Source organism: Chamaea fasciata, unplaced genomic scaffold, assembly GCF_029207755.1.
Source record: "Chamaea fasciata isolate MVZ Bird 193981 ecotype frontalis unplaced genomic scaffold, bChaFas1.0.hap1 SCAF_9, whole genome shotgun sequence".
Taxonomy (NCBI): Eukaryota; Metazoa; Chordata; class Aves; order Passeriformes; family Sylviidae; genus Chamaea; species Chamaea fasciata.
In genome coordinates, this window is record NW_027094094.1 from 11384136 (window position 1) to 11411999 (window position 27864).

At 41.6% G+C, this 27864-nt stretch overlaps 1 protein-coding gene across 1 annotated transcript in view; it reads right to left on the reverse strand.

Moving 5' to 3' along the window:
- Positions 1-27864, reverse strand: part of SORCS3 (sortilin related VPS10 domain containing receptor 3) — a 275011-nt gene that overhangs the window by 170795 nt on the left and 76352 nt on the right. Inside the window, exon 2 of the mRNA XM_066190964.1 lies at positions 15884-15951. Within this exon, the coding sequence (XP_066047061.1) occupies positions 15884-15951 (68 nt within the window). The remainder of the gene's footprint in view (positions 1-15883; positions 15952-27864) is intronic.

A 27864-nucleotide genomic window follows, 5' to 3' on the forward strand; every position in this document is an offset into this window, starting at 1 on the left:
TGAGAGGACAAAAATGTGCTGAATGCACTCAAGGAAAAACTATTCAACCTCTCAGCTCCTTTTAGAGTCAGCTTCTAATATGAAGCCTATTGTGCTGCTTTTCCCAAGGGATATGGGCGAGAGGCTCTTCTGTCACTGGACTACAGACACAGGGTTAAAAAAATCCACCAATGTTTGCCCTCCCTCCCAAAGGCACAACTAACCAGAAGCAGACATGTACCTTAAGTCTTTTAAAATGGACACTTCTCACCTTCCCAAGAAATCCATGCTCTGCTTTAAAGGTGTTTTTCCTAAAACCTGCCTCTGCACTGCTGCAAAATACTCAGTAACTGGAGAATAGTTATTGGGAGGCCAGGCAGGGGTGGGAATGATTATGCCGTATATATTTGCATACTTACAGGACTGCTGTAAGAACAAAGTGTCCAAGTGTTTTTCCTTAACTGAGCTACTGTAGCCTGGCACCTCTTTTCTAAAATTAGCTCCACTTACAGATGTTGCCATAGTATTTGTTGCCATACCAAGGCACACCTCATAGGTGATGTCATTTGTCATACAGCAGAACACCAGAGCTGTTTACCTGTTCTGAGCCCCGAGTCTTGCACATTTCTTAAAGCACATCTGTCACCTCCAGAAGTATCTGCACAGGCTATGGGTTATTGGAGGTTTTGAGGGGAAATCCTACCTGAGCTCTGCAGCTCAGCACCTGCACCCAGGAGCAGAGCTCTGCCCAGACACCCTGCCCAGGCTGCAGCTCTTGCCAGCTTCTCCTGAGGTACACGATCCGCACGGGGCTGGCCCAGGGTTGGCTCAGGGAAGTTTCTCAGGCTAAGTACCTGTTTCTCCCCTTTACTTTTACAAGACCTGACCCGAAGTCTCTGGAAAAATTCCTGGAAACACTCCTGACTTCCTTAGAATCATAGAATAATTTGGGTTAGAAGTGACCTTTAAAGGTCATCTAGTCAAACCCCCTCCAAATTTGGATACTACATTAGTGACCTACATCTAAAATAGGTTTCCTGTACATATTTCCTTTCTCCAGATTAAATAAGCATTGTACAATCCATAACCATGCTCAGATTTTTAATATTTCTTCAGTCAAATTTCCTTTACACTTCTGAGAAGAATCTGCATCTCAGATAGCAGGCAAGGAAATTCTGGTGCTCTGGATTGTTTGTTCTTGCACTCACTTTCTACAACTTCTGGAATAAGATGAATGATCACATACTTTTTAAACAATTTCTTTCACATTGGGCTAACTTTTCCCAAAAGCTGGAACCAGAGTTGAACTTCTGACATGTTTTCTCCTTGTCCCTACTCCCAAGACCCCTTGCAGATTTTTGCCAAGAGCAAAGGCGAACGTTCAGATGCAGAGAAAAATAATCAATATTGTTCTGACTTCAGTCAGCCCTGAAGTGTATTCTCAGATTTCTGCTGCAAAATGGTTTTGAGGAAACATTCAGCCTGCAAGATTCTAACCAGATTTTTTTCTGGATCATTTGCCCAAAATGAAAAGTCTCAGAGAATAAGCAGCAGGAGAGAGAGAGAGATTACAAACGCATTCCAAAATAATCACAAAAATGCATTTTCCCTTCTGCTGAACAAGCAGAGGCCCTGGGCCAAACTCCAAAGGGGAGTCAAGTGCAACTCATGTTTTTCCTGGCCCTTTCACCTACACAAGTTGCTTTAGTTTCACAGTATCCTGGACTCCTCTTCCATTCCAACATGTTGTTGACAACTTGCCCATTCTATCCCCTGTGAATTTGCACACATTGCAGACCATTTCTTAAACAGTCAAAACAGAGAATTTTAAAAGGAGAGTAAGAGCAGAAACCAGCACATCAGCCCTGATCACGCCACACATTCATTTTCCAAGCAGAGATCTGGAAAATCGCCTTCACACACTGGGCTGTAGCCACCATCCTTCCTTGAGTGGCCCCCACATATCTGCATACCTTCCTGACCAGGCACAATAACAGATGGTTTTACAAGACAGGCATGTTGAGGCACTCAAGTAGGGAATAGCCAAGCACTGGCTAGAAAACCATGGACACTGTGTGCAGCACCAGCCCTGCTCCCTCTGCACTCTGAGCCAGCACAAGCAGCAAAGGCTCTGCACTTCTGAGTGTCTGAGAGAGCACGGAGCAATCATAACATTTAGATTCATAAGATTAAGGTCACTTTATGAAATACTTCTAAAGGGAAATCCTTTAGAATTTAGAATCCTTTGGTGCCTCCCCATCTTGTTTACAACTTCCTTACCCTGAGAACTATAATACACATGAAGAAAAATAAAACCAAGGAAAATGGTACCTTATGCTCCAGCTGTTCTTCGAAAAGCTTGTAAGTCATTACACGTTAACTGAAATTCATTGAAGTCATTAAATCCATTTTTCCCCAAAGCCAGCTCTCTCCCTGAACACCCTCTACTGTTTGAAATGGCAAAGAGAGACAGTGATAGGACCTATTTATGCCTGTTTGAAGGTGAGTCTGTACTATCTGGTTTTCAATTCCAATCTATCCACCACAATCAGGTACACCACACTGGTACCTCAAACCACATGCTCCCAGCAGCCTGACCACTGTGGCAGTGTCAAATTCCTTCTCTCCACTTACAAAGGCACCTTATGCTAACTTTAGAGCACCACTTTCCAAGATCAATGATAATTGACTGATTAAGTATGCCTAATGCTGCCAGAATGTGAACTGATTGTGTAATGGTGCTAATTAGTAACTGCCAGAGCTCATTCCAATTATTAACCTTTATGAATGTCATTTTTGAAGATAACAGTTTGCAACACAGCCTACTGCAGCATTTGTAGTGATTTTTGTCACATGGGATGAGAAGGAGCACAGTGACCAGTGAAGCTGAGATAAAACACAGGAAAGGAGTCCTAAGAACAAAGGATTCTGCCTTTGCATTCTGCAAGTATACAGCAGCTTTAACAATAGAAAACTGGAATATCTATGCCAAGGAATTCAAGAACCCACTTTTCCACAAGATCTGAGCTCCTCAACAACACCACTGCCAAGCATGCCTCAAAAGCTTCCTAGCAGAGCAAGTAGCAAACCAATTCCAGACTTGCCACTGAGACATGACAAAGTGCCATGTCCAGTGATGCTCTGGAACCAGACAGACACAAGAAGAGCAAGTTTGGTTTTGCATACTGAGGAAAAGCTCCATTCCCGTGTCTGCACAGCCACAACACTGATTCTTCTGATATGTTTGACATTTCATGACAAACCACATCATGCACCATGCTTGGATCAGTTTGAGCTAAACAACTAAGTTAGACCACAGCCTTCTTAACTTCACCCTCATCTGTCCCCTAAACAAGCCATGTGCACTGTCACTCTTGAAAAGGAGCACTTTCAGAAAGGAAATATGGGCTTCTTGTAAGTCTCCCACCACTGTAACAGATGAGCCATGTTCTTGTGCCCATCACTGTTAAAATACCACAGAAAAAGAAACATAAACAAACTTTTCAGGTGGTGTGACTAAAAGTTCTCAGCCCCTGTCATTAGGCAGTGTTGTTGCAGACCACTTTCCAATCCTCAGAGAGGCAAATGGACCACCACAGTCCCCTACCACATACTCTACCAGGAGAGAAACCCCAAAGCTCTTCTTCCTTTGCTCCCCATGCCTTGTACAAAATAGAAAATGCACACTTGGGGGTACAAAGCTAAATGTGCTGTGGTAACTCTGTATACCTCATAGACATCCCTCCTATCTTTATTGGTTACACATAATAGAACCAATGGGATTTTAATCTTCCAGGGGACATTTACTCTGTGCTTTGCTAAAGGCACACTGAATGATGTACCATGGTCTACTGCTTACTCTGTAGCTTAACTACTGTATGGCAATATAACATTATATCTGAAACCTTACATTTGAACAGATGATCTCACTGCCTGGCTTTTCCTCAGCCACACTTACAGCTGCAAGTAATCCAAAGAAAGGACAAGGTCTCCCACAGAATGGCTTTACAGAGACTTGTATCTGGGGCACCTCAAGGTCAAGCTTTTCTGTGATCCCTGAAGTAACTACACAGGACCCACAGAGCGATCATACTTTGTATGATTATTATCATTTGTATGTATTAGTTTTCAAGGGAACTCATACCCCCCTTTGTGCTGATGGATGTTGTGGGATCCTCCTGTTTCCACACCAAGACCTGGGACATATTACCTGTCTGTGAGCTACTCTTTTCCAAGCTGTTCCTGACTTCTGCTCTGAACCTGCTGCTTACTCATCCCCTCCCAGGACCAATAATCAGCAACCAGGCTTCCTTCTTGAAACAAATGGTTCCTACAGTTTCTAACATTTCAGAGAAAGAGATCCAAGAGGACCAGTGTGCATTTCTCTTTCCATGGGGCTGATTACTCCTTGTGAGCTCAGATTCCCACAAGGCCAGAACCCAGGTCCCAGTGATGGGCTGCTCTTTCTTTCTGTGTACTTCTTGCCGGGCACCTTTGGAACTTCCAGGACTTTTTGTACAAAAGAGTGCCCTGCACTTTTGGCAGTAGTTACAGATAGCTGGAGAGTGCTGCATTTTAAATGCACCAGAACTCACCCAGGTCAGTTCACAGTGCATCTCTCAACCCTGGAAAAACTGCCTGATTTTGGGGTAAGGCTTGGCAAGTAACAGCTGCATCAACAGCCCAGCCATCTTCCTGTTACCTGTCTCCTATTATCACCTTCCTCACAGATGTCCTAAGCTAAACTACAAGATCCAGAAAATAACATGTAATAGTCATGTTACAGATGCCAAAGGGTATTCTTGGATTTATCATGGGAATAATATCCCTCAGCTTTTCCAATACACCACCAGATTTTTGCATGCTTGACTAGACCTGCAGGATGCTGAATGCCCAGCTGCTAGCCTGCTGCTAGATTCATGGATCTGGATGGCAAGCTTGAGGAAAACTGGATATAACCGACTACTAATATTTATGGAGTCAATTTTCTAAAGTAGCTGGCCTTTAAAGACCCAGAAACATGGCCTAGCAATCTAGTTACAGGAAGGCCTCACTAACCTTCTACAGTTTTTATTCAGAAGCAGAAATCCTATATGTAAAAAATGCACTAGCTTCCCATGATCTGGTAGTTTACAAGAGCTCTCATTTTCACTTGATCAGACGTATACTGTAGAAGAACTGGCTGACAGATTTTACAAATGAAGCACATGTGGTAAGTAAATAAATCAAAGGCTGCCTTCCAGGCTGGGGAAATGTAGCCCTTTGTAAATATTATTTGGAGAAGTGACCACTTCATACAGGCACTTTTAATTTCATTAGAAACTTAATGAATCTACCATGGACATAACGAGAGAAACAGACTAGACTAAAAGAAAGATAGAAGGATTTCTTGCACATTTTTTTAACATCTTTTCTCCATCCTTCGGATAATTTATAGCCATTATAAAATGGCAGTACATTTGTGGGAAAAAAAAAATTAAAAAAAAAAAGAAAAACCACCACAACATAATAAAACATCAATATAAACAGACACAACCCATGTTAAAGTATTAAAGTACTAAATTCTACAAGCTCCTGTACAAAGCATCAAAGATTTATGGCTTGATCTGAAGCTTAACGGGAAAGAACAGAAAAGCCAAGGGAGGGAGGAGATAGGAAGAGAAAGGAAAAGAGCTTGGTCAAAGAGAAAGAAATCTTGTAAGGTGATGCGAAGCCTACCTTCAGTGTGGACAGGGGCACTGTCCTACAGCTCTTCAGCATGCATGAGGTGGCATCAACACAGAAACTGTTCTGTGCAAGAACCTGGTGGCTCCTTCTGCAGGCCTGACTGCTTGGAGAGTACATGGCAGCATCAATCTCGGTCTGACTGACCAGAGGCCAGGGAACTGAGCCACAGATGAAGGCTGAAAGTAATACAATCCTGGAAAGATTTTGTGTCTTATTCTACGAACCCATCTAAAACATGGGTAAAAACAGGCTTCAGCAAGGAGATGCATTACATATTGTCCTAAGAACCAAATTCTTCTACTGGCTCTGAGCCTTAGGTCAATGCTTCTTTATTCCTCTTGGAACCAAAAATTTGCTGAGGTTGGAAGGAATCTTTGGAGCTGATCTGATCCAATCTCCTGCGCAAGCAGGGCCACCTAAAAGACATTTGTCCAGATGGCGTCCAAGGATGGACACACCACAACCTCCTTGGACAACCTCAGCCAGTGTTTAGCGTTCAGAACACATTAAAAAATGTTTTCCATCAGAGGAGGACATCCAGAGGGAACATCCTGAGTTTCAGTTCGTGCACATGCATTGTCTCTTGTCCTGTCACTGGACAGACACGTGAAAAAATGTGGTTCCATCTTCTTTTCCCCCTGCTTTGAGGAATTTGCACAATTGGTACAATCCACCAGTCCCACTCCAGCCTTCCCTTCTCCAGACTTACAAGCCCTCTCAGACTTTCCTCATATGAGAGATGTTTTTCCTACTCACTTTATGAGACCCTGTCCATACCACATAACACTAAGATTTTTAACATACTCTTTTCTGGGCACCTCCTGTCCCAATCTTAGTAGACAAGACTTAGTATGGAAGCTCTTATGCAATTTGTTAAGAAAGTTTTATTTTTCACTTATATATTTGCATATTTATAAGCAAATTTAATGTGTGGTTTTCATTACTACTGGCACAGATTCCCATTGAATGCATTCGCTACTAATCTGTGCAAACAAAACTCCTCTGCACAACAAAGAGTGATCCGAAAAAGACATTAGGAAGGTCAAAACAAATTCATCTTCAAGTGTGGCTTCCTGCAAAAAGTTTTGCAGTCAACATCCAAATCTCATTAGAATTCAAGATTAGATAACTCAACAAAAGGAGCAGCTCTTTAACGAGAGCAATGGAATTGCTGCTCCAAATGATAAAAGAAGAGATGGAGTAGCCAATTCCTGTTAACAGGTGCGGCTCTGCTGATGCAGCAACAGTCACAACACCCACAGGATCTGCAACAGCAGGTTCTTGGCTACAGACTCCCTCCTGAGTGCTGCCTTGTGGCTTCTAAACAAGTAGGCAAAGCACTACAAACACACTTTACCTGCCAGCCCTGACAAGATGACTTCATAGGGACAGTGAGGCTTCACATTTGTTCTTGGCAAAGCTTCCTCTGACCTGCTCCACCAAAGCCCCAGAACTAAATGCCTGGGAATGTGACCGGAGCTCGAAATTCATTGCTGATGAGATAGGATGTCTCCTTTCTTCAGGAGCCATAATCAAAGAAATTCACCAATAAGGACAGAAAAACTAATAAATATAGCATATGTTAGCTGAGAACACAGAGACAAGCATATTCTTCTTCCAGCTTCTAGAGCACTTCATTTTTTTTCCACAACAAATTTCATTAGTTCACACTGAGATCCTAAAGCTTATAAATCTACACCAGAAATATCTTCTGGCATTAAATTCTCTAAACTTCCTATTTTATTATCTTGTTTTCTGGAATTGAATGACGAGAAATCTGAAAAAATCTAATCTTCCATTGACCCAGCTGAGTGCCTAAAAGGACTAGTTTAAAAATTAAGTAATGCCAAAGATATTTTTGGTTGGTTTGTTTTGGTTTGGGTTTGGGCTTTTTGGGTTTTTTTTTTTCAAACTACAATTTCAAAGAGCACTTCCAGGCCAATGAAAGATCTTTACTTACAAAATATGGTAGCATCCAAGAGACACCAACTGATGGAAAGCCCACCTGTGATGCAGAAGACTCAGATCCCTTGTTTGAATATGATAGCCACAGTAGACACAACAAATTACAAATATTTGTAATACCTGTTAATCTGCCACAGAATATTCTGGGGAAAGTATATGAAAGAGATAAAAGACAGCACGATTACTTCACAGGGTCTGTCATCCAGTTCTCTGGACTCAGAGATATCCAAATCCCAAAACCACTAAAATCTGCAGAATATCACGTTTCCAGCACAATCCCAGCTATTCCATTGGAAAACTTAAAGCATGAGTAGCTCACTGCTGACAAATAGATAAAAAAAAAAAAAAAAAAAAAAAAGATGTTTCTGAAACTCTGACCCAAAAGCTGTAGATTTTTTTGTTCTCCCAATGCTATAAAATAATTAATGCAAGCCATGGACTACTGCCACACTATCATGTTGTTCAGCCACCAGCAGAAATATCCTCCGTTAATTCACTGAGTCCCCTTTTTGAAATCCATTTACACTTTTATTATTTCTGCCTCACAACATCCTGCAGCAATGAGTTACACAATGTAATTACTTGAGGAATAAAAAAGCACTTCCCTTTATACTTATTCAGAGCAAGGGCTTGAACTTGGTTCTTCCACACATAAGATTAGAGTGAGTCTCTCCCTGGAGAGATTCTCAGTCTCTCCTGTTGCAGCTCTTTTGTAGAATATAAATAATTCAAGAGGGATGGCTGGGGCTCTTACCTGAATCATGGAAAATTAAAACAAAACACTGCATGTGTTTTTCTCTCTACATTTGGTTTGGAATTTCACTTCCATCCTGAGAACATTTCCTCAAAAATTTAGGAATTTGATAAATTGCATTTTCTTTTTGCTTCCCAGTATCCAGACAGAAAACAAGAGGCATCCAGAAGTTCCCAGGTCCACTTATTAAAAAGAGCATCCCAGTAGCCTGGTTTTATCTATGAGATCAACACATAAGTACAAATACATGACCTCTCTAGGTATATTCAACGAGCACATTCCCCACCCAAACATATGCAGCATCCACTGTCGGTGACCAGCCCACTCCTCTCGCAGACACACATTTGAACACCAACAACTTCAGCAAAGCAGCCCCATTTTCAAGCTCCAAAAGCTGTGTGAATGGGGCAGAGTGTGGATGTGTAGCACAGGTTGGACAGGAGTTACCTGCACATGAACATGTGAAAACCTGTGCTCCCACCAAACAACACCAAAATGAGGTCCTGGGGCAGAACTCAGCCAAAGCCAAGATTTACTGCTGTCTTCAGAGATTCACAGATATAAATAAAGCATGGGCATTTGTTTTTAGAATAGCAGACTATCTAAACCCCCATTACAATCTCCAGTTCTGTTTTTATTCATTCTCTCCAATTCAGTAGGAATTTCACCAAGGAATAGGGATGAGCAGATGCAGGGGGAAGCACATTAATAAATCATAAGTGTCATTAAAATTTGTAAACTAATATCTTCTGGGAAGTCTTGGCAATTAGTCTCAGAGCTTTCTTGGCAAACAAAAAATTAATAAATCCAAAAGGCCCCCTGTCTGATGACATCCCCACCCTCACAGAAAGGTCACTGATGAAGCAATTAAGAGACACAACAAATGGACCAGTCAGCAGGCTGGCTCACAAAAGACAAATGAGCTTCATGAAACAAGGGGACTAAGATATCTTAATAAGCAAAGGTGGGACTTCAATCCACACAACATCCCAAGACAAAGGCCTTTAGACTCATTTGCTGGGCTAATATTTTCACATGATTTTGCAGTGTCCCCCTTGGTCTCCACCATCTTTGAGGCAACATTAACGTGATTAAAGCAAGAAACCACCAGAAAGCAAAGGTGTGAACATTATTATTCCCTTTTTGGAAAATCCTGTGGGATATAACAGGGCAAGGGGAACATCGGGAAAGAGAGAAATGAAACATCTCTACAGAAATTAGTTTTATACTGAAAGAATTAAATATTAAAATATGAAGTCTTATCTTCATTACCATTACTGATTTTGCCTAATCCTAAAGCAGAGCCCTGAATTTAAGATAAGCCTATTAATTTTAATTATTGGTTCCCAAAACAGACATTCAAAATAGTTTTAACTCACACTATCCCTTTGTTGTAATGAAAGCACCTCCTTCTAGTTTGAACTGCAAAGAATGTACGCTCTGGATATTACGTGGGACTCTGGCACATCTGAGGAGGGCTAAACCTATGGTTCATTCTGTTCAACTCTTCAAATACTTTTTTTTTTTTATTTTTTATTACCATGAATTGTCCCATTCAGCTACACACAGCCCAAGCAAATCCGAACAATTCCTTCAGTATATTTCCTGATATCCACAATGAAATATTTGTTTAGATCACACTATTAAACAGAGGGCCACCATCTTCATTTGGCAGCAGCTAGCTCAGGAGTGGGCCAACATGCAGCCACTGTGCATGTCCCAAAGGGTTCCAGTGGGGCTTCCATGCCAAGATGACATCTATGGCATCTATGGCTGTCAGCCAGGCTGAACTGGCCCAGGGTAAACTGGACCACCTACTGTGGGGAAACACTCATGATCAAGAGTACTGGAGGTTAAGAACTGCGTAATTCTGGGGTGTTGCTGAAGGTGTGCACTGATTGCAACTCACATGCTGGGAGCCTTGAGGAAAAATTCTCATCTCACGCTGTGGTCGTGTGCTGTGGTTCCCCATTCTCTTGGTTCTTCAGCAAACAGTCTGCACCTAACAGCTCTCAACCACAAAGATTTTTCATGTCTGGCTCCAATAGCCTCAAAAAAACTCACCAAGTTAAGCTATTTATACATTCTAGCCAAAACCAACAGCAGAGATGCCAAACTTTTGGTTACCTTGGTTTCCAAACCCAAGAGAGATCAGGGTGCTTGCACACACAGCTGGCTCCCTCCCTCCATGCCCTGATGGCTGACTGCAGATACAAGAAACCCTTCTCCTCATCAGCACAGGATTTCTGCACTTTGCAGCATTATTAAAAAGTGCCAAAGAAGACGCAATAATGGGAAACATTACTACTTTGAAAATCAGCTCCATTAATTTTACGCCCGAATAAAATCATCCAGAAAATAGCACATATCGAAGATGCATGTCATCAGCACAAAAGTGGAAAATTATAAATGTAATCAAATTTGACAATACTGAGAGGAGATGTCAGCTGCTGGTCATGGAGACTGCATTTCAATACAGCAAACTCCAGGAAAACTACAATGCACCAATGGAGCCAAACCAAAACTGAACAAGAGGTTGTGGCACAAGCCAGAATTTGCTGTTCACAATGCAGTCTAAATAATGTGTTGACATTGGGATAGAAACACTTAAGAAAGCTCTGGCCGTGCCATGACTATTTCAGGTTTAGTTTGTTTCACAGAGGATGATAAAGAAATTTGAGTCAGGCTTGAATCTCCTGATACCTGACCCCTTTACTCACCAGTCTTAGAAGCTGCTGCATTTGGAGCAACCAGACTAAGCCTCAGTTCCCAAAGGGCACTTCACACCACATTCACCCTTTCCCACCTAGAGCAGCCCTACCTGAAGCCAGCTCTGTGTGCCACACACAAACCTAGGGCACAGAAATCAGCGTGAGCTGGGAAATTTTTTCAGTGCTAGAGGTACTGACACATGCTGAGGGTCTCTGGGGACTGAGGGAGGCTAAAGAGGCAATTCTGTGGGAGGAAACAATGTAAAGCCTTCTGGTAATTCAAACAGAACTGAATAGAACAGCAATGCATGACATAAGGCAGCCTGCAACCAAGCTGAGGGGTTTTACTCCTCTCTGCTCCAAACTAGGGTTGCAGCTGCTGCATTTTGCAGCTGCCTCTATTAAAAAGCTGAAAGGGGTTTTTTTTCTAACTCAACAAAGAGACTGAGGCAACAGACTAACCTCTTTAGGCACAGCAGCCACAAGAGTAAAAAAAAAATGCTTGAGGATTTTTGACTGCTGCCATGGAGACATAATTTCTTGGTTAATAAACAAGAAAACAAGAAGGAATATATATATATAAAATTTCTTAATCGGCATTTTAGCATTTTAAACAGAAAGAGTTAGTCACAATTATGGGTTAATGGATGGGCCAGCATTATGTACAATCAGATAATTTAGCTGGGACAACAGCCAGAGGAGGAGAACTCCTGGGGACCCATGTGAGGTGGGTAAAATGGTAGCAGAGACTCAGAGCTGACACATGCAAGTGCTTGCACTTTGGAGGAAAATCTAAACTGCTCCCCACTGCCCAATTAGCCAACGTGTTGCAGTCATGGCCGTGACATTGATCATAAATAGCACCTTGCTCACTTGTGCCTTCGCCTGTCTTCTGGATCTCACTCTCTTGTGTCCCTGTCTTTACCAAGATTGAGAGCTCCCTGGAGAGGGAAGCTGTCTTTTCAGCTACTGCAATCCAAATAAATAAAATAAATGAATACATTCCTGAGTACTAAAATAGGCAACAATGGAAAACCTTTTATTCCTGTTGTCTTACCACAAAGAAACTGCTCAATACACACTGGTTGAACAGTTGGAAACATTTTAAATATTACAATATTAACTTTAAATACTTGCCCAGAATGTCATGTTCCTACAACCCAGTCTCAATACTGCACAGCTTAAGCAATTCCTGTGAAGAGCCTGGCACCTACTCTTTAGAGAGAGGCTTCATATTTCATACAGATCACTCCTGTATCTTTACAGTTCCTCATGAACAATGAAGTTTGATGGAGGGATCCTGGACTACAGAGAGTCTGGGAATTACAGGTGCTCCAACAGTACTTCAAATCAAACCCATGTAAGTTTACAGATTTTAAGGGAAACTTGTTTTCCTTTTGTTGATGGAGAAGAGGTGTTAGTGGGGTGAAAAAAATTCTACAGAAAGCATATGACCATCCCTTAATCCATTTTTATTTAAAGCGGGCTGGATTCTTAACTACACAGATAATTCACTAGGCAATGAGAACTGATGAAGGGTTTGCATGTCTAAAAGTTTAAATAATATTTCAGATAATTCACTAGGCAATGAGAACTGATGAAGGGTTTGCATGTCTAAAAGTTTAAATAATATTTATAGCTATATTTGTTGACCTGTGAAAAAGATCTCTCTCCAAAACTTCATAAACAACTCACACCAACACAAATATAGTAAAGAAGCAATGAAGCAACTTCCTTTCATAGGAGGAAAATTAGCACCTCCACTCAACTCAGTGGGAAAAACAAAAATCTAAACCACAACTGACAGGTATCTCCTGTGATGAAGAAGAGATGTGGCATTCACAGGGAAGAGGGTGTGTGTGGGTGTGTGTTTTTCCTTGAAGCTAGCTGCTTCAAGGCTGGCTGCTTCAGTAGCAATAGAGACCTTTTCTGTGATTGTTTGAGCCCCAGAAGCATGAATTTGGATATTAGAGTAGCGTCTGTATTCCTGCATTCAAATGCTGACTAGCATTTCCCCTGTCTAAGCTCATATCAGCCTGATATAGGAGCAGTTTTCAATGTAGCTTCTAATTCTCCTCTCTTCCTCTGTTGCTCTCCCTCCCTTTTTTAATTACATTCAGGATGTTTTCTTATTGATTTACTTGTTTTTGTATTTAGATGCAGGGATTAGAAATTCTTTTTATATGGCAATTCCGTTTTCCATTAAAAGAAGCCTCTCATTCTATAAACCCAGGGGGAACTGAGGAGGAGATTTTGATGCATGGAGCAGGTAGAGGCAAGATGGTATTTGGAGATTGCATTGCACTCTGCTCTATCTCTCTGCATCTTCTGCCATGTAATTCATTGCTCTCTGCCACAAAAGCCACACTCCTCTCTTGTGGAGGCAACTGCATTTCCCAAGTGCTCAGAACTGATATCATGCAGCACCACTGCTCAGGTGGGCAGGACTCCTGGCTAGCAGAAAGGATTAGTCATATTTCCACAACACAGGGGGAAAAAAAAAAAAACCAACCCCCTTGGAAATGTACAGATCATCTTTTGATACTTAGTTGAAATTGCATTCCGTTTGTGACCCATCCGGGGGCTCAAAGAGTCTGCAAAAAGTAACTAAGGAAAGCAAACCTATTGCCAGGAGGCTTGCATTCATTCTGCAAAGACAAATCCTCCTTTTAAAATTTTCAGCATCTCAGAAAACGAAAAGAAAATATTGAAAAATACCAATTTAAACAATGCAAAGATTTAGGGGCCTGAATGTGCAAATAGAACAGGAAATCCCAAGAAAAGGAGTATTTTTCTGGCTTATTTCTTACACTTAGTATCTATTTGCATTTCTTACACTTAGTATCTATTTGCAAATGTCCTTTGCAAAGAAACTCGTAGATGCTCTCCAAGATTCCACACTCTCCTCTAAAGTAAAACATGGCTTGCTCCTGAATTTTCCAAGCAGAAAATAAGGTTTAAAGCCCAGGAGATCTACCTATTAGCTCTTACCCTGAGCTTTCCTCACAGACCTAGAAAAAGAACCTGGGAAGTTCTAACTTCTCAACCTCTCTGAATCTCCAGGTCCCCCACTGGCCCCTATTTCACTGGAACCCAGATGTAGAAACATTCCAGAACAGGCTGAAATGCTCCCACAAAGCTGTGTTTTCCCAGCTGACCAAGTGCTGGATGCTTTCAATGCTACTGATGAGTGATTACGTTTCTATCCCTTTGGGAAACCTCCAGAAGGGGTGCTGCCATTACCTTTCTGCAGAGCTCAGGTGATGCTGCAAGCTCAGGATTAAGACAAGGTTTGCCTGTTTGTTACATTATTTATGCAGAGCAGATTGTTTGGCAATTACATTTAAAGTACAATCACAGTGCCATTTGTACTTGCTATGTAAAGAGGCAAAAGTTTTTTTAAGGCATTAATACCTTGAAAAGTACCAGGGTAAGTGGGAATGACTGTTCTCTCTTATTAGCTGCATGGTTATTTATACTTTTGCAGATTACCATGGTGCAGTGCAATTAGGCTTCTTAAGTACTGTTCAAATTGAGAAGTTTCAAGAGCTCTACTGAATAATTAACCCTTAAACACATTTACAGGAATAAACCTGCAGCAAATGGCCAAAGCCTGCTCCAAACAGGGGCTTTTAAATCACCTGTGAAGAAAGAAGTACAAGAGATCATCTGCGAGGAAGGGCTCACACCCAAGCAATATCTATAATGCACTGAACTGTTCCACCAACTATACTTTGAGGAGGTTTCACAATAGCTGTAGTACACCAGGTAAATCTGAAACAAGGCACTTGGTCTCAACAGCCCCTGGCTGCCTTTTCTTTTTTTCTTTCTTTCTTTTTTTTTTCTTCTTTTTTTTTTTTTTTTTTTTTTTTAATGTACCTAGGGTAAAAAACACCTTATAGCAATTCTGTTAAAGGCATACCACCCCACAGGCAGGATGACACCATTTGGTGATTTCAAAGGTCAAGGAACTGACCTGTTTATAGGGGTGAATTTGGGGGCTGAGGGGATTTTAAGTTATTTCTTATTTTAAATGCAGACACATACTTCCAAACACACACTCTGTCCAGACTCACGTTTCCCCAGGACAGCACAGTCCATCTCCCATGTCAGACTAGGAACATGGCAGCTATGTGACACCATCCAGGGACATCCACAGTGGAGAAGAGAGGGCAGCTATGTGACACCATCCAGGGACATCCACAGTGGAGAAGACAGCAGCACCTCACTGTGGCATCTCTTGTCACTCAGCAGCTTCTCTCCTTACAGCCCAACACACAGACCCTACCAAGATGATCATCTTAGCTCACAGGGGTGAGCAACAAGTCTAAGATCAACTAAGATTATATCACACACTGTGTTTTATTCCTTCTCAGACACAATTCTAGCAAGTGTGCAACCATCTATGGAGCCTGTTCTCACTGCCAGACTCACAGGAGAGAGAGGAAGGAAGGGACTTGTCTAGGGACACTCAAAGGTGAGAAGGAAATCAAGCTCCTCTCCATGCCAGGGAAAGGCCATTATATGATGAAACCCTCTTATTTGAAGACCCCACTTCATTAAAGGAACGTGCCCTAATCACATATCCCTTTTCCAAAGAGCAACTCCATTTGTCTCAGATTCTTTCCCAGCTCCTCCTCTGATGAACACAGATATTCCCCCATGCCCACACCCCGGGTCAGCCCCCAGTTTACAAGAGACAGAGGACAGCCCTCCATGCTTGCTGTGATTCCCACAATCCACATACCTCCACAATGAACTCTCTGTAACACTCCCCAGGTTGAAGTCGTAGAGCTTTGTCAGGATGAGAATCACCTACAGAGGGGAAAGGGAGGGAGTGAGAAAGAGAGAAAGGGAAAAGAGGAGAAAAAAAAAGGTTGATGTTAGATTTTGTAACAATACACAGAAAATCTGAAACCACCCAAAGGAGAGCTGAGCATTCATCCATTAAAGTTGTAGTATTATAGGATAAAGTAGGTTTAAAAAGTAAAAGTGGAAATCATTAGCTTAGTGCATTGTATAACCAGTAACACTTCTTTTAATCTCAAAATGTTTTGCATTTGAAATAAAACATGCCACCAGGAATTAATCAGACTTAGTGAGTTCACCTCTCTGCAACTACAATTATTTAATGTCAGGGATAGAATCAAATGCACCCTTGTTAATTCAATAGCTCGGTCTAAAATTACAGTCAACTTCTTTTGTCTCTCAACATTCTATCACTATCAACTAATTATTCAGCCTCCATGGAAAGAATTGGCAAGTTTTTTTATGTAGATCCCCATCCACCACAAAAGTCCATCTTGCCTAGAGTCAGGTTTGTTATCTCCATCTGCTGTCACTGACTCCAGAGCATGGGAATTCCTGCATGCCATCACCTTTCCACAGTGGTAAGAGGGACACAGAGTGGAACATTCTGCTTATGCACTGAGCAAGACAGACACCTGGATCTTTAGTGTTCAAGGACAGTCAGAGGCTCCAGGACCCACTGACTTTCTGGAGAAAACACTCCAGAGCCATGCGCCTGCAAAACTGAGGTTGGGGGAGAAGGGAGTTAAGCAGTACACGGGAGACAATGGAGGAATATACTTTCCCTCTGATATATCTGGTGCTCTGACCTCAGATTCCACAGGTAAATGTAATTCTCCTAGTTACAAGCTAACTTTGCCCAATGCCTTTCTCTCCAGAAAGGCAGTTATGCATTCTGATAGCTTGGGAGCCTCTGTGCAAGCTCCTGGGCTCACATGTGATGGGAACTTGTGCAGAAAGAATAGAGGTTTCTCAGTGGAAGGTAAGAGCATTTGAGCATCTGCTCCTTGCCTTTTTAGCATAACTAACATCATACAGTTCATTCCTTTGGATTCTACAGGAGCAACCTCAAGGAAGAGCTCCAGGGCACCTCTTCATTTTTTGCGTTGCATCATTTTAACATTTCAGCATCATTTCCTCCTTGCAGGATTCAAGCACAAGCCAGTCCCCCTCACATCTGCTCCAGCTGTGAGATGAGAGAGAGCATCCAGAGCAACGAACCCCCACCCCCTGGGTGGGTTTGTCAACAGCTACTTCACAGTTTGCCTAAAGGGTGGGTCCAAGTGAGAGATGAGGCTCAAAAGGCTGAGTTTATTAATGTTTCCCTATGCAACAAGGATCTTTGCTTATACAACAGCTCTCGTCCTCCTCCCACAACAGTGGGACCAACCATACCTTTCATTGGGCTTTCCCAGCTGAAAGGTTGATGGGTGCAGAGCTTAAAGCTTTGCAGAAAAATGCCAAAGGAATAATCGATATCACAGCTGCTGCAGCATTCGTTTACTGTCAGCATAATACCAGGAAAAAACTTTTTCAAATTGTAAGGGACCTTGGTACGTGACTATGCAGTCAGTGCCCAACTTAATGATTTTAGAATAGATGCTCTGAGCATTCCTCCCTCTCCTCGATTCACTTTTACCATCCCCTATTGCATTTTTCCCTTTATTTCTCCACACAGAGACCTTTAGGAAGAAGATAATAGCCAAGCTGCTTCCAGCAGGGTGTGAAAAGAAACCTGCCAGGCAGATTTGAGTCAGCATCTGCAAGTCCATGTCAGCTGAAACCAACTCTATGCTATGGGGAAATAAGGCTAACATCCTTCTTTAATGCAGATTAAACCCTGCACACACCTTCCCATACAAAGGGGGAGGAGCCAGCTGCGAGCTGCAGCAACCAAGGTTTGTATGGTCTGTGTGCCTCCTCCCCTTACACACAGCAGGGCAGCCTTCTCCCAGCTAAAACCCAATGAGAATGACATTTTTAGGATGTTCCCTATATTCCCAGAGTCACTCAGCCAGCACTCCTCTCAAGACTTTCTAGGCAGCCATGCACTATTGCACAAGCCCTGCTCTGCCTGAAATTATGCCCCTCATATTGCTCACGACTGTGGTGAGGTTACACAAAGTTTTCAAGTTTCAGAGTCGAAGCACATTGAAGACAGCTGAGTTCAGTGGATCCTGGATTCATTCCTAAACATTGTAAATAAAATCTCTGGGTCAAATTTAAACAGATTCTACCTTATTTCTACCCCAAATTGCACTTAAAACTAAAGACAGCATCCAAACTGTCAACAGTTCTTTGTGTGCCTCTCCCCGGATCTCTTATGCCCTATATTTTTGAAGACCTGTTACCTAATACCACCCTTCAAATCCCAGGATAACAACAGTTTTACAGTACTGGGCTGAATGCTACTCAGCTCCCGGGTATAAATTCATAGTAAAAGCCTGTTGTTTAGTATGACTTTTCTGGATTTTTGCCCAGGATGACTGACTAACATCAATCTCTACTTGCTGGTGGTTCATGGAAAGCAGAAGAGTGAGCATCCCTTTGCAGTATCTTACACAGACTCCCAGGAAATAGCAGGAGTTGCCTGAGGCAGTGGTAACACCTACAGCAACCTGTCCCTAAAATCACTCACCACATGAGCCCAGGACAGGCAACATTCCCACACCACTAACCCAGGCAGCTTCCACTCTGCTCCTCCTTGCTTCTGAGAAAAAAAAAAACTACCCCAGATTCAATAAAGGCAACTCTTGCACTGATTTGAGGTCTGAAAACCAGAGAGGATCTGAGAGTCTGAACACACAACCTTCCCAAGAAAAGCTGCAAAAGCACTTTCCCCCTGCACGCTGCCTCGTGAGACCACAGAGCAAACTCAGCTGCTCAGAACTGTCCTTGGTCTGAGGCACAGACGAGCCCAGAGAGCAGGGCTGGATCCCAAACTGCTTCCATGGCGTGTGTTGGACACAGCTCTGCAGAGGAAACCTCAAAGCCTTTCAGGAGGATATTCTGAGGCCCCATCAGGCTGCCCCAGCCCTGCTAAGAAGAAACATGGAGCAGGGGCAGATGGGGGAAAGAACCAGATTTTCTAAGACGTTGCATTGTTTGAATGTTTCAGTTGAAAAAGAACCTAACAAAATAGAAGGAAAATTGGACACATTTTCCAAAACTGAATTCTGACAGCAGAAAGAAAAATTAAAAAGGGAAAAACCTTCATTGACTCAGGCTGAGACATTTGATTCCAATTTCTGCTTTTTAGTTGAAGAAGCTCAGTTTGTTTTTGTCAACACTAACAAATGAACTTTTTTTCCAGGCCAGCGTAATTTTGCATGAAAATCTTGCTGGTTTTCATTTTAAAAGCTGAATTCTACTGAAAATTGGAGATTTTACAATTAAGGCACTACTTCAAAACAAAAACATTTTCTTCCCCTGAACTGAGAGAAATCTGGAATTGCCACCCCATAGAAAATGCCCACTCTGCAACATAAATTAAAACATTTTGCTCTGGGGAAAAGAAATACATATTTATTAAGTTCCAAGCAATTCAGAAACAGCAAAGACTTACACTTAGGCATTATTTAATCAAAATAAAGAAAACGCATTTATAGTGCCAAATTAAATGTTTTCTAGTCATCAAACCAATCTTTCCAAAATTAATTCCAAGTCAGCTCAACGTTAGACTGCATTTTGCTATGGGGTCATAATTCTCACTTCAGGAAATACAGCTCAGATATGAAATTTCTTCATCTCCTGCTGGCCAGGCTTCCCAGGACACCCCAGGGCAGGTGTCCCCCTGGGACACCAAGCAGCTCAGCTGGTTGAGAATCAAAAAAAGGGAAGGAGTCTGCAGGACTGAGTGTGGAAATAGGGAGGCTGAATTACAGCTCCCTTAGGGCAATACAATCCCTCCAGAAAATGCCATTTCAAGCTGAGCTTACACAAAACTTAATGACCTGAATAATTTAACAAATTGTTTTGGTTTTGTAGACAGAAATGGGAATGGAGAAAGCGTAATCAGAAAAAATATTTTTTCTTTGGAAAGAAGTGATGTTCCAGCTCTACAAGAATTTTCTTATGTGCTTTCTTTTTCACACATGCATCTCCATATCGCATATAGGTTGGAGGTTTTTTTCACTGTCTACTAAATACCCTGCTTTAAGGCTTATATAAAAAATGCCAACACCTGTCAATCTTTTACCTTCAATGGTCTATACTTCAACACAAATTAAGAGCCTCTGGCACTGACACAATGCTCTATAGCATACTAAACTACTAAATCCAGATTTAATATGATGGACCACTTCTCTAAAATAAGGCCAGCAGTCCAAAAGAGCCCAATTCAGCAGCCTTGGGTCTTGACACAACTTGGCTGGCATGAAAGCAGAAAAATTACAACCAGGAACTTTAGCCCCGTTTCGTTCCATCTCAAAAACACATCCCTGAAGGAATCCCTATTGTTTAGGTAATTATCAGGAATCTCCAAGCCCACAAATCACAGAAGTACTCAGAAGCTTTTCAGAATGTTTGGTGGCGTAACAATCTTCCATGCCAATAAAATTTTACTACAAAGGAAAATTACTTCAGTTCATTAAACCCAGCTCCAAATCTTGCCAGTTCTAAACTGGCAAAGTGCCTTGCATATACCCCAGAGTGGAATATATAATATCTGTTTCCCACAAATTAAAGAGTGCAAAGGCACTGCAGTTCCTTCAGCAGGTTGACAATGAACTTCAGCAAGTAAAGAACAAGTGAAGAAAAGAATAAGTGAAAAGCACCACACCAAAGGCTGTCACAGTCCTGTGTAAGGGGACATTCATGTTAGAGACATGAGAGGGAAGAGCACAGCAGCCAGAAAAAGATGTCAGACAGATTTCTGAAAGGCCAGCTCTGATTCACTTCATGAGACATCCCTTCTCTGAGTGATCCTGCTATATCAGCACAGAGATTAACACAACTCATCAGTAGCCCTGTGCACATATTTGCTGAGTGTAATTAATAAAGAGTACAGGGATGAGCACTAGGCAGCACAGAGCACAGCAGAAAGAGGGCAGGCAAATTTACAAGTGAAAAATGAGAGTTCTCCACTCACTTGCTCTGGCATGCTGGGGTCTCTGTCTCCTGCCCACAGACATATTTACATTTCCATAATGCTTGCAACATTTTCTGCCCTTCAAGCCAGCCACAGGAAGCTTGTCTGCAATTTCCATCTGCCATTCCCCAATCCATATGAGAGCAACAGCACCCAAGGAGTAAATTTCAAATGTGAGCAACCATAGGATACTGGGTACCAGTGTCAGTAAAATGCTCACAGCCGAAGACAAATCGGTTTAAAATACTCTGGGACTGAAATGCCATCAGCACTGACCTATGTAGGTCCCTGATGCTTTCTTCTTTGGGATTTTGGGGACTTTTATTTGTTTGTTTGGGATTTCTTTTTTGTGGTGGTGGTGGTGGGTGGTTTTTAAGGCACAAAATTATTAACTAAAGATGGACTGATTGGCAAGCACATTCATAATCATGGATTTCCAAGGCACTCTTTCATGCAATCTCTTCATTCAAAGCTAATTCTGTCAAAAGCCACCAATACCAGCCTAATTTTTTTCCCAAACAAACACTCAAAAGATGGGAAAAGGACCATTTACATGTTCAATCTATATTTGTGCTTAAGTCTGTGGTAGGCTGACCCCAACCAGCATCTAAGCACCAACCCCAGACACTGACTCTGTCCCACCCCAGGTTGACGGAGGAGAAAACCAGGAAAACAAAAGTGAAAAAAAACCTTGTAATTCCTGACAAAGACATTTTCATTAGTCAAGGAAAGGGAAGAAACTATAAATAAACAAACAAGTGATATAAAGGTAGTCATTGACTGTGCTCCCCAGCAGACCAATGCAAAATCAGTCTTAGAACACAGTTACTATTGCTGAGGATGGTGATGTAGGGAACACAACACTTTTCTGACCTCCTCCTTGGATGGGCAGAGTGAGAAAAAGAAAACCCGACACTGTGAAGCTGTGTTCAGCTACACCTAAAACACTGATGTGCTATCAGCACTGCTTTAACCAAGAATTCCAAACACAGCATGGCACAGGCTGCTCTGAAGAGAATTATTCCAGTACAAGTGTTTTCCTAGGTCAAGGTAGAGCGATTATCAGAAACAACCCCTACAAAATCCTGGTCTCATCAAAATCTCTTAACACAAATACAGCCTCAAAAAAATATGTGTGCACGTGAGTGAGCACACTATACAACATCACCATCCTCATTTCCACTGGAAGTCTGAGTGCTGTTGCCAATACCCAAGAGTGCTATCTCCAGTTGTGAGAAGCATATAGAACTATTGCAAAGCTCCCAGGAGAGGAATTTAAATTCTACAGGTGTTAACAGATTCTGCAAGCATCACCACTCTGAAACAAGGCAAGAAATGCCATCTTTGTTTTACTGATGAGGAGGCAAAGAGAGGTTAAGTGAAATTTTAAGTGTTTCTCTACATGGAAACACTCAGAAAGAAGAATCCAAATCAATTTTTAAGAGTTTGGTTCAATCCACTTTGCAAATACACATGAAAAATCAAAGACCACTTTATTCCGAGAAAGAGTCTCTATTGAGGAATTCAGCATAGCTGAAAGAATCCAAATCAGCACATTTTGATAATTTAAGGTAAGAGGCATCACCTGGAAGATAAAATGCCAATCTGAGTTCACCCAGAATAAGAGAATGATTAGCTCAAAAGGAACACATATACCTTAAATACCAATCTCCCCTTTTTTCCCCAGTCTGGTGAGCATAGCTGAAGAAAACTTATTTCCAGCTAATAGGAATTAATGAATAGCACATCCTAAGACACAAGAAGAAAACAGCAGAGCTACTGATAACAAACACAGGCCAAATCCTGCCCCTGGAAATCAGAGTAGCCCTTGTATAAGAGTAAAGCTTTGCCAACTTAACCTGCAGCAAAGGACTTTTCCTTACTTCTTTTTTCCTTTTTTTTTTTTTTTTTTTAATCTCTCAGGAGAGACAAAAATTATCTGTGGGCAGCTTCAGGCAGTGCAGGCAAAAGAGCCCTCTGAAATTGAAAGAGACAAGTCCCAAGATCACACACAGAAACAAAACATGTTCCAGTGAACCTGTGATCTCCAAACAGCTGAGACTATCAAATTTGTCCTCAAAACAAGAACCAGTACCTAAAAGGAGGACATTTGCCTTTAATCCTCCTTTGCCTGTGTTGCTTATCACTTTCCAGTAGGAAAATTGCCACAGCAGGCTCCTTCTGTCCCCTGCCCTCCTCCCTTTCCAATACAAATCAGGCAGCACAATGGGCTGGAGCCAGAGCAGAAGTCTTCCCACTGGCACAGCTGGAGACAGATCACATTACCTTCATAAAAGCACCTTCCAGATGCAAGCAGCAGTTTGAAATTTCCATTTCCAGGACTTGCACTGAATGAACAGAATCTGAGGGTGCAAAAACTGAAAAAAAACCAAACCCAGAACTAAAACCACTACAGTGCCTTAAAGAAAGAGCCAGATGTGGAAAGCCCAACTCTCTCCTCCCATGCCTTTTAGAGCAAAAGCAGGGCAGGAATTTTGTGTGCTGGTTCTCTTGGATGTCTTGGCAATTCAAGGACAAGCCCAGTCTGTCAAAGAAACAGCACCTGTCAGCATCAAAACTGAGAGACACCTCTTCCAGAGTAATGGATTTACCTTACTGGCCTCTCACAAATCAGTAAGTGTTTTTAATTGAATCTGACAGGGTCTTTCATGTTTTTAGTTTTAGGCATTTTTGTGCAGGGGCTGTAATTTAGGATATGTTCAGAGATGCCTTGCCCATACAAATACTTGCCATGGCAGTCAGTGCAGCTGAATAACCCCACCAGAAAGGCAATTACTAATGACTCCAGGACTCAGAAAAGGAATTGGACTATAGGTTTTTTACAACAATGTGGGAAAAGAAGTCTGATTTTCCTCCTCCCAAGGCAGACATTCCAATTATCAACCAAAGGGAGAGTATTCATAGCCACTGGCTGTACAGTGGCTGCAAAAGGCTCTTTCGTGACCACTACACATTAAAAATTGGGCAATACCTCTCACGCAACATTTTTCCCAAGAAAGTAAGAAACAGAATCGGTAAATCCAGCCTCAGTTCCAGCAAGTATATCTCCTGCATACCTGCATGCTTACCTTTAGTGCACACACAAAAAAATTGCAACCCTAATGGCAATTGTGCAATTGTGCACTTGTGCAAAACCTCCTCAATGAAGAAATAAATGAGATGCCTACAGCAATGTTATCAGTCCTTAAAGAGCAGCTGGATTCTGTCCCAGAGGCTGCAGGAGAGTGCACACACTCATGTGCATGTGTCTGTGTAATTTAAAAGCTATTATCAGCCACACAGAAGTAGGGGAGAGTGTCTGGAAAAGGTGTGGTGATTAGGAATAAACACACTGGAAGGGAGGGTGGAACACCAACACTAGCAGCAGCTTGTGAGTAGCATTAGTCAGAGAAGTCAGAGACAGAAAATACTCCCCAGATTATCTGATCCACCCCCCTGACAAGGCACAGTTTTGCTCCACAGAACTTTCCCCAGCTCTTCAGGATGGTTTTTCTGCAAACAAACACACATTCCCACCAGAAAAGACATCTAGATTGCTTAAAATAACAGAAGCCTGAACTTTATCTCTGTGTAACTCAGTTTAACATAAATACAATCTCTCCTGTCAGGTAGTGATATGATTTATGGGTCCCCTATCATACCTTATAAGAGGTAATAGCAAAGAACTCATAATTTATTTCTATTGATTCAGCAACCCACACCAGATCACATATCCCAGTTCTTCTCCCTCATAAAGAAGCCCCCTCTAAAGCCATGGAAACTTTATCTTTTTTCTCCTCTTCATCTTCCTTTTAAAGCTGCTGTGTGCACAGCTCTAAGTTCAAGAAGAAAATGAAAAAAGGGCCCAGATACTTTGCTGGCTCAGTTCTTATTCCAATTATCTCCTGATAACATCTGCGGACCAGCAGATTTTGTGCAGCAATTTATCTCTGTGGAGTCAGTCACATTTCTGCTGAAGGGCCATTTAAAGCTCCTGACATGGTGAGACCAGAAAAGAAGGAATGACTTGAACTCCAAATATGGGTACAGTACCTTCACAGGACAGTTTTCAATTTAATAATAATAATAAAAAAGGTAAGAGAGCACAGCCCTTTGACATCCTATAAACTGCCAGGACAGGAAAGGGTTTTTCTTGAAGGCAAGAGTGTCTGGTTCTATAAAAGAAGGTAAACTATGTGGGAAATTTTGTGTCTGAGGCATTTCTGAAAGGAAGAGAGAAAAAAAAAATCCCATAAAGGTGATATTTCAAGAAAATTCAGGCTTCTCATAGCTGTTCCATTTCAGACTCCAGGTTCTACTCAGGAACTCTCACTCCTCTCACACACATGCCCTCTCACCTATTCCCTGCATACATACATATATAAATATTAATGATCTTCTTCAGGTTCCAATTAACAACTCAAACAGTTTTTATTGATCAGTGCACAGGCAAGAGATTCTCTCTTCCCCCAGGGAAAGAAGATGGACTAGATATCCTGCTAAAGAAGATGGATAGGATATCCTGTTAAAGTCCATTCCAGCCTCACGTCTACAAAGGCTTACTTCATGTGAAAATGCCTCACTGCTAGCCAGGAGAACCAGTCGGAAAGGTGGAGTTTTACAGATGTTACCATGGAGGAAAACAATGTACTTGCTGGGAGATAAACCCTCACATCAGTTTTTAATGGCCAGCTAAAAGACTTTCCACTTCTGGACCCTTATTAACTGCAAATCCAAGTGCCTTAGACTTTGGCTTATTCCCTTCCTCACAACAGCCCAGGGAAATAAGGATTGTTGCAGTTTGCCAAGTGGCAGTCATAGCACAGAGGGGAAAAGGGCAAAACGCACAAATTGTTCAAGTTATGGTTCTGCAACTATCAACATCCAATAATCAGATTTTCCACCACATATGAGAACCTACCTTAAACAACTGTAACATCATTGTACAAATTCATTAGGTAATCAAAATGTCTTAAATATGCACACATGGAGTACTTATAATTAAATGGTAGGGAAGGTGAAATATGAGAATCATCACAGGAAGAACAATATAAAAATAAAAGTGATCTTTTAGATTATATGAGTGGGTATCACAGGCAACGTGGGTCAGTCAGGCTGAGTGGGTCACAGAATAAGAAAGTGCCCGAGGTAAGAGACAAACACGAGTCAGGGCTCTTGACAGACAAAAGGTCAAAAGCAAGAGTCTGAGTACTAAATAGCTAATTAACATATTTTTACATTATTATAGATTTTAAAAAATTAAATGATCTGATTATCTTATATATTAAGGTAATAAAAACGTGGTCTGCCCAATTAACTGCACTATCCCGACCTTGAACTTCTGTTTATGCGGTTTTCATCTGCAGGTGACAAAACCTACTTTAAAACTTAGTGGCTCAACTATGGTAAGGTCAGACTTTGCCCTAGCAGCTCCTTTTCCTTCTCATATTCCTTTGAAATAATCTTTATTTGTGATTTTAATCACCTTTATAATTTTTGTTTTTATTTTGTATTCATCATGTGCACACATTTCATCATTATTACAATGGCTGAACTACTTGTACCATGAGTAGCTTATAATTATTATTATTTGTCTTGTATCATTAAATAGTAAATCAAAATTATTTTCATCTGTGAATTTTCATATGTTGCTGTGAAAACACACTCTGTCTGGGCAACTTCCTTTCTCTGCTCCTGTGCAGAGCAGCTCTTGCTTGTGCCAAGCACCCCTGGAGCCAGGATGTTATCTCCTTTGGAAGGCCTAACCAAGCAGACTTACATGAAATCTCTCTCCTCTGTCTCAGCACTAAAACTTGAAATATATTTTCCGCCCACCCCGCTCTCAAAAAATTGTCCAGCTTTTGCTGGACAAACTTTGCCAAAAAACTGGCACCAGCTCGTGGTGAGGAGAAAATTAAGGAATCTTTGAGATCCACAACACGATTGTAATTTTTAGAGTCAGTCCAATAGTGCGGGGGGGAGGGGGTGGGGGGGGAGGACGTGTTTAAGAAAAAAAATCCATTCTTCTGGTTTTGACTGTAGTAAGGAAGAAAATAGGGTTTTTTCCCTCTTTAGAAATATCTTGTGCTAGTGCCTACATGGGGAGATGCGGAACAGCACAGCTGAAGTTGTCAAGGGCAATTTTTTCTTACAGACTTAAGTGTTCTGTTACTTACCAAAAAAAAAGAAGCTGAGAAAAATAGAGGAACTTGAATTCCAATCTCCTTTAATGCAACATTATGGTTGAGAATTCCAAGATATAAAAGGAGGAAACTCAGAAGTACAGACTCTGCATTATCTACATGGATTGTATATGAGAAAAGAGGCAAACCACCTTTGCAGAAATCCAAAGCTCTATCAACTTTTGGAATCCTTTTACAGCTGGTTGGGGCCCAGGGACAGTTGGTCAGACACCTGAGGGCTCCATTCTGCAACCCTCACTTCAACAGAAAACTTTCAGAAGGCTTGACATTGTGAGATCTCTCTCCTTTCCTTACTTAGGGATCTAAAATATTATTTCTATGGACCTGAAAGATTCTTGCCCTCCAGGAGACAGAGTAATTGAAGCACACTCTTCATATCAAGCCACTGTCTGTATCTCTTATAAGAATCATGGTTATGACAACTGGGACTGCTGACTGACATTTAAACTGGGACTGCTTTTAAGGTCAAGATTTATGATGCTAAACTCTAAGAGATAGATCCTTTTTACTCATGTATGACAAAGGAAGGCTCAGTGCTTTGCTCTTCTAGCACCTGCATCACCATCAGAAGAACATCTAGGACCCAAAATCTGGAGGTAGAAAAGGGGGAAGAGACAGAGTCTCACG